At 39.4% G+C, this 7,927-nt stretch overlaps 1 protein-coding gene across 1 annotated transcript; it reads left to right on the top strand.

Annotated features, from left to right (window-relative positions):
- The first annotated feature begins 5,962 nt into the window (after positions 1-5,962).
- LOC120429261 (serine protease SP24D-like) lies at positions 5,963-7,811 on the top strand. The gene is made up of 3 exons (XM_039594480.2): positions 5,963-6,248; positions 7,011-7,395; positions 7,463-7,811. Exons 1-3 carry the CDS (start codon positions 6,031-6,033, stop codon positions 7,646-7,648), a joined length of 789 nt encoding a protein of 262 aa, XP_039450414.1. The 5' UTR covers positions 5,963-6,030; the 3' UTR covers positions 7,649-7,811.
- Positions 7,812-7,927: the final 116 nt, after the last annotated feature.

Genomic DNA, 7,927 nt, shown 5'->3' with positions numbered 1-7,927 from the left:
AATAAAACACCGGTTAGAAATCAGATAATCCAGAGATATGGAAATCGGTGGTTATGATTTAGTTGAAACATGTACACACGTGTGGGTAAATAATGAAATTAATATACATTATCACGCAGTGATAAGCAGTTACCGGGGAAAAGGGGAAAACGGTTGATAACATTAGCTTTGTTGTGTTTTGATCCAGCACTGGATCAATGAAAATGAATGGAACTATGACCTGCAATAAAATATGGATAATTAAATGGCAGATGGCTAAATTCCCATAAAGTTGAAGGCGTTATGTTTTAGTTGGTGATCGTAAATTATGCAATTTGAGTTAAATCAATAAAAATACAACAACATTTGAACAGAAAATTTTAATTTAATGGTTTAAATTTGAAAGTTTACTATTTGTCCTGGTTTAAATCATTAATTATCTGTTTTTAATATTTTATATTTTGATTAAACTTTCTTATCATAAATTACATCTCTTTTACTTGTCAAGTGGTCGGATAAAATTCTCTTCATCCTTGATGTGCATTCCGTTGATTATTAGCTATCCACATTTTTGATAAATTTTCAAATCATTTAGTATTTTGAAATAATAAATACATTTAGGTAAAATATGATCTAATTTATTCTTATCGTACAGAATATGGGAAAAGAAACTGTAGGGATCGATGGGACGAATTTGACAGCGGTTTTAGGCTTGTTACTGCACAATATTTGAATATTTTTAAAAACGAAACTATTGGCACTACGCCCCCCGGGGCATGGCCTTCCTCTAACGTGGGATTTCTGCTCCAGCGCCTCTGACGAGACAGGAGAAACCGGGATCGACGTTTTACTTCACCATCCGATAGAAGCTCAGTGGATAAGGCGGGAATCGAACCCGCGTCTCATAGCATCATCGGGATCGGCAGCCGAAGCCGCTACCCCTGCGCCACGAATATTTTTATTAGTTTCCAATAGAACAGACACAGAACATCAAAAGTAGTGCATCATTTTCCAAATTTAGCTATCAAGAGCTCTAAAAATTGCTATCCCTATTTATACTGTATAGGGGGATGACGTCGCTATTTTTAGACCACATTTTCCACTTTTTCTGCATCGAAACCGACTACTTTATCGACTTCATTTTGCTGGGCGGGATAGGACGCCGTCTATTTTTAGACGATGACTCAGCACTTTTCCACTCTTGCACTTAAAAAAACCAGATGGCAGCACGATGTAACGCCACGTCCCTATTGCTTATTCGCCCAAGTTGAAGGTATAGTAACAATACAAAAAAATATGACTCAATCAGTTTTAAATAAAAAATATTGTTGAACCATCCATAAATGGAAATCTTCAATAAATCTAAGCATTTGTCTAAACTAGAAATTGGATTCATTTGTATTTTGTTTCTTGCTTGGCTTTTAGAAAGGGCGAAAAATAATTTTGGCAATTTTCAAAAGTAAGGGAAGATTTTTTTCAATTTCAATTCTTCGAAATGCTTTATATCAGCAACTATTTGTCTGATTTTTCTGTCGGTTCGGTAATTTTGGCCATTTTTGTCAATTTGGTAATTTTGGTCATTTTGGTAAATTTGATCGTTTTAGATCGTTCTGTCGATTCGGTAATTTTGGCCATTTTTGTCAATTTGGTAATTTTGGTCGATTTGGTCATTTTGGTCATTTTGGTAATTTTGATCGTTTTAGCCGTTTTTGATTTTTTTGTCGATTTGGATGTCATATGTCATATTGACCGGGACCGTGGTGTAGGGGTAAGCGTGATTGCCTCTCACCCAGTCGGCCTGGGTTCGATCCCAGACGGTCCCGGTGACATTTTTCGAGACGAGATTTGTCTGATCACGCCTTCCGTCGGACGGGAAGTAAATGTTGGCCCCGGACTAACCTAAAAAGGTTAGGTCGTTAGCTCATTCCAGGTGTAGGAGTCGTCTCCCTGGGTCCTGCCTCGGTGGAGTCGCTGGTAGGCAGTTGGACTAATAATCCAAAGGTCGCCAGTTCGAATCCCGGGGTGGATGGAAGCTAAGGTGTAAAAAGAGGTTTGCAATTGCCTCAACAATCAAGCCTTCGGACACTTAGTTTCGAGTAGGAATCTCGTAATCGAGAACGCCAAGGCAATGCTGTAGAGCGAATAATTTGATTTTTTTGATTTTGATGTCATATTGACCATTTAGGTCGTTTTGGCCTTTTTGGTTCAACTAGTAATTTTGGCCTTTTTGAAGCGGCCGTGGCTGACTGCTTACGGTGTTCGCTTTGTAAGCGAATGGTCCTGGGTTCGATTCCCATCTGCTCCCAACGAGAAAGTATAGAAAATATAAATCATGAAAATTCTGAACATGAACGAAAAATCAAAGCCGCTCGAGTCGGGGCTTGATCCCCCGTCCTTTGGATTGGTAAGCAAAAATGCTAACCACTAGGCCATCGTGACTTGGTGAGCTATGATTGGAATTAGGAATACTGTTACTATCAACTATATACGCGCTGGGTCCTTGTCCATTTTGACAAGGGTTCGGAAGTTCTAAATAACGTTTGAATCCGATTGGTGCAAACGTTCTTCAGGGCGGGGCTTGTCGATAAAGCTGAAGTACCTCGCGCTCGGCTAGCCAGCGTAGAAATGGGTCACTGAAGCTCGGCAGAGCTAACACCTTCCAGATGCCTATGCGAGTTATTTGCATGTATAGAATGTAGATCTAAAAATACATGGAAACAACTCAATTTGTAAGAAGCGACCGCGTGGTCCCGTTTGGTTGGTTGCACACACACACAACTAGTAATTTTGGCCTTTTTGGTCAATTTTTTTTGTCGATTTAGTAATTTTTGTCGATTTGGTAATTTCGATCGATTTGGTCATTTTGGTCGTTTTGGCCATTTTTGTCGATTTGGTCATTTTCATCAATTTGGTGATTTTAATCGTTTTGGTCGTTTTGGCCGTTTTTGCATTTTTTGTCAATTTTGTCATTTTGATCATTTTGGTCGTTTAGGCCTTTTTGGTTCAACTGGTAATTTTGGTTGGTTTGGTTATTTTAGTCGAATTGGTCACTTTGGTCGACTGCCATTTGGTCGAGTTGACAATTTTTGACGTTTTGACCATTTTTGACGATTTGGTCATTTTTATAATTTCGGTCGTTTTGGTCTTTTGGTTCAATGGGTATTTTTTGTCGTTTCGGCCATTTTGGTCGTTTTGGCCATTTTTATCGATTTGGCTATTTTAGTCGTTTTGGCCATTTTGGTCGATATTATAATTTTGGTCTATGAAGTAATTTAAGTCGATTTTAAATTTTTTGTTGGTTTAGTCATTTTGGTCCATTTGATAATTTCGATCGATTCGTTAATTTTGGCAATATTTGTCAATTTGGTCGATTTTGATCATTTTGGTCGATTTTGTCATTTTGATCGTTTTGGTCGTTTTAGCCGTTTTTGAATTTTTTGTCGATTTGGTCATACTGACCATTTTGGTCGTTTTGGTTCAACAAGTAATTTTAGCCTTTTTGGTCGATTTTTTGTCGATTTAGTAGTTTTGGTTGAATTGGTAATTTTTTGCGAATTGGTAATTTTAATCGATTTGGTCATTTTAGTCGTTTTGGCCACTTTGGCCGTTTTGGTCATTTTTGTCAATTTGGTCATTTTGACCATTTATGTAATTTTGGTCATTTTGATCCTTTTGGTCGTTTTGGTCGTTTTGGCCGTTTTTGAATTTTTTGTCGATTTTGTCTATTTGACCATTGTGGTCGTTTTGACCTTTTTGATTCAACTGGTAATTTTGGCCTTTTGTCGATTTGGTAATTTTGGTTGATTTGGTCATTTTGGTCGATTGAGTTGTTTTGGCCATTTGGTCGAGTTGACAATAATTGACGTTTTGGCCATTTTTGTCGTTTTGGTCTTTTGGTTCAATTGATAATTTTTGTCGTTTTGGCCATTTTAATCGATAAGGTCATTTTTGTTGTTTTGGCCATTTTGGTCGATTTTATAATTTCAGTCAACAAAGTAATTTAAATCGTTTTTTTGTTTAATCATTTTGGTCAATTTGATAATTTCGATCAATTCGGTTATTTTGGCCATATTTGTCAATTGGATAATTTTGGGTGATTTCAGTCGTTTTGGCCATTTTTGTCGATTTGGTCATTTTAGTCGTTTTGGCCATTTTTGTTGGTTTGGTAATTTCAGTATATCCGGTAATTTTGGTTATATTTGTCAATTTGGTAATTTTGAACGATTTGGTATTTTTGTCGATTTGGTTATTTTTACCATTTTGGTCATTTTGGTTATTTTGATCATTTTGGTTTTAGCCGTTTTTGAATTTTTTGTTGATTTGGTCATATTGACCATTTTGGTCGATTTAGTATTTTTGGTTGATTTTGTAATTTTTGTCGAATTGGTAATTTTTATCGAATTGGTAATTTTAGTCGTTTAGGCCATTTTAGTCATTTTGGTCGTTTTAACCGTTTTTACATTTTTGGTCGATTTTGTCATTTTGACCGTTTTGGTGGTTTTGACTTTTTGGTTCAAATGGTTATTTTGGATTTTTTGTCGATTTGGTAATTCTGGTTGATTTGGTAATTTTAGTAGAATTGGTCATTTTGGTCGATTGAGTCGTTTTGGCGATTTGGTCGAGATGACAATATTTGACGTTTTGGCCATTTTTGTCGATTTTGTCATTTTAATAATTTCGGTCGTTTTGGTCTTTTCGTACAATCGGTAATTTTTGTCGTTTTGGTCTTTTTGGTCGAATTGATCATTTTTGTTGATTTCGAATATTAGGTTTATTTGGTAAATTGGTAAATTATGTTGGTCATTTTTGCATTTTTTTTCGATTTGGTATTTTAGGTCGATTTGGTCATTTAAATCGGTTTAGTAACTTTGGTCGACTTGATGATTTTTTGTCGTTTTGAAGTTCTGTAGAAGCAACGATGCGCGGGGTTGAATTTTTATGTTTTCTTTTGTTCTTAAAAAAAAACTTTAAACCTTAAACACACTATGCCATTGGTCGACCTTATACCTTCCCAAAAACTGTCCAGCTATAGCGAAACTTACTTGGGGATACCGCGGAGATTTTCCCTTATCCCCTTAAAAAGTGGAGCATCAACACATCTTGTCACTTCTGCGTCGAAAACTTTTCGAAACTTCGTTGAGGACCTTTAGTTTGAAACTTGTTGCTAAACCATGATTTTTATAGCACTAGTTATATTTTTCTAGATAAGACCCGTGCTGATGAAAACCACCCATCTGTTCAATGCATTTCATCGGTACGATCAAGCAGCGCCACTCAAAGTTCATTAATTAAAATCAAACTTCATTCATTACTGCCGCTGCACAAAGTGAGCAAAAACCTGCTTTTGTACATAGTTTTGGCCAATTCACTTGACATTCCCGGGGACGCCCCCGGGTTGAAGCACCCATTACCGGGCTCCGCTCCACTTGGGCATCTGGCCAACATAGTTCCAAAACTCATTCGTTTCGACTCGCACAGAGAAGAAAGGGCGAAAAATTAATTTGCTTCATACCGAACCCATTTAAATTTGGTTGACCCTTTCCCAGCAAAACCCGTTTTCGCATTACCAGCACCTTATTTGATTGAATTTTCCATTGGAAAAAATAGGTCCAACTTTGCATTTGATGTTGAGGTGCCAATACGTGCATTTTCAAGAATTGTTTGAAAGGAAAATGGACCTCCATTCACCGTTGGAACAATGGCCTCTTGTCAAGATTTGTTAATTGAGTCGATATGATTCGGGTTTGGCGCGCGCTTGAGTGAGAGCATTGTTTGCAATTGTTCAAATAAAAGTTTCGACAAAAATTGAGAGTTTACAACCCCTTTCGCGAATCGCCTGGAAACAGAGTGCCTAAGCCAGGCTGAGAGGGTAGGGGATTAATTTTTCGAGTGGTCCTCTTGAGAAAGCAGCGTGGAGTTATCAGCATCAGCAGAATTCGCGAAAATAAAGAATCGAGTATAAAAAGAGTACCGTTTGGCTTCACTCAGCAGTACCAGCTTTGAGCACAGTTGAAAAGTCGAGAATTCAACGAAGTAGAAAAAAACATCATCATGAATAGTTTCATTCTTTTGGCGATTGTGGCGGCCACCTCTTTGGCGCTAGCACAGGGAGCCTCGGTTCGGATCACCGGTGGAGATCTGGCCCAGCGCGGTCAGTTCCCGTACCAGGTGGCCCTGACCAGCAAGGGTAAGCTGCTTTGCGGAGGAGTGCTGGTGCACGAACGGTTCGCGTTGACTGCTGCCCGGTGTGTCTTCCAGAATGGTGTTCGGTGAGTGTTTTTTTCTGAGAATTTCAACCTCAATATTTTCAACAAAAAAAATGAGTAGAAAAGAATGGTACAGTTATGATACCTCCAAATTTCAATATTTTGAAAATTTTATGATTTTTTCTAATCTTTTTTTGTAATTTGATAACGCTTACTATTTTTTGATATTAACAAATAGTAAAACTTAATTGCTAAACAAAAAGTAAAATTTAACAAAGTCCTTCGGATAATCGAGTCTAGACTGTATTCAATAAAATTTTAATGTTATAAAGTGGATTCGCTTATTAAAATGGAACTGCATTAGAATGAGCGAATCAGAATTCACTAATTGGAACAACTGACAGCTGTCAAAAGCTTGAAAACCACCTGCTCGGAAATCGCTGAACAATGGGTTTGAAAAGTCAACATGAGTTTGATAACTGGTTTTGACGTGACAACACGGCTCGAATTCTTGGAAGCACATTTAAGGAAAATGTCGTAACTTAAACAAGTTCTGTCTGAATTCAAGCAGGTATTAGACAATGCCAATCCAACAAAAACTCGCACTTTTTGACAGTTTATGCATTGGTATAAAAAACGTCAGCCTGTTGACATTGCGTTGTTTGCGAGTTTGGCAATCTGTTGAGCACGAAATAGCGCGAGTTTGTTTGTTTGTCATAGTCTGCTTGTTTTTAAAAACTTCTCCAAGAACTGGTGTCCCGTTTCACCTTAAATCTGATAAAATGTGAACGCCCAAAACTAAAACCTCCTCCCCGTTCCCCACAGCATCCCGGAGAAATCCCTGCGCGTGTTCGCCGGCAGCGAGCGGCTCATGATGGGCGGCCAGTTCCGGCGCGTCCAGACCGTCCACGTGCACGAACAGTACGCCCAGAACCGGTTCGATCTGGCGCTGGTCGAGATCAACAAGCCGGTGGCGTTCTCCGAAACCGTCCAGGCCGTCGCCGTGGGCGAGAGTGCCTTCAACGGGGCCGGTGAGGTCACCGTGACCGGCTGGGGCCGCACCGCCGAAACCGAGAACACTAGCTACAAGCTCAAGTTCGCCACGGTGACCGCGCTGAGTGGCGAGCAGTGCGCCCAGGAACTGGGGGAGGCGTTCTACGAGGGAGCTCTGTGCTTCCGCGGGGAGGAAAACAAGGGAGTGGCCTGCTTTGTGAGTTTTTGACAGATCTTGACTTGAGGTGACGTACAAACTTGAATGCTTTGTTTTGATTTTGCAGGGTGACTTTGGTGGTCCGGCGGTGCACGAGAACACCCTGGTCGGTGTTGCCAGCTACAGTGCCGGAGAGGCCTGCGGAAGCGAGCAGCCGGATGTGTTTGTCGATGTTGGCGTGTTCTGCGACTGGATCCAGGAGAAGATTGGGGGTGATGACTCCGGTGAAACGACGACCACCACGTCCGCTTAAGATGTATCGAAGAGTTGGAATGAAACTCTGTTCAGGGTTTTCTTATTTGTTGTGTTTATTTTTGCTAAGAATCCAATTCGTACGCTTAAATTCTATGTACAAGTATTGTTTTGTTTTATCCAAAAGGTGGGAACATAAATAAAAACACGACTACAGGTTTAAATCTTTTGTCTTTCAATTTTAATACTGTTTGTCTTAGAGCTAATTGTGCAGCTGTGTGAGTGCGCTGTAAACCAAACCGTGTGTCTGGCAGCACTGGTACCTTGGTTGGATCGACGT

The sequence above is a fragment of the Culex pipiens genome, chromosome 3, assembly GCF_016801865.2.
Source record: "Culex pipiens pallens isolate TS chromosome 3, TS_CPP_V2, whole genome shotgun sequence".
Classification (NCBI taxonomy): domain Eukaryota; kingdom Metazoa; phylum Arthropoda; class Insecta; order Diptera; family Culicidae; genus Culex; species Culex pipiens.
The sequence above is the reverse complement of the archived record's forward strand: the minus strand, read 5'-3'. Positions and strand labels throughout refer to the sequence as shown.

Bases quoted from the DNA above. Each gene is read 5' to 3' on its own strand.
- LOC120429261 (XM_039594480.2), top strand. From the start codon at position 6,031: ATGAATAGTTTCATTCTTTTGGCGATTGTGGCGGCCACCTCTTTGGCG. The intron at 6,249-7,010 runs GTGAGTGTTTTT...CGTTCCCCACAG, and splicing joins GTCTTCCAGAATGGTGTTCG to CATCCCGGAGAAATCCCTGC. The intron at 7,396-7,462 runs GTGAGTTTTTGA...TTGATTTTGCAG, and splicing joins ACAAGGGAGTGGCCTGCTTT to GGTGACTTTGGTGGTCCGGC.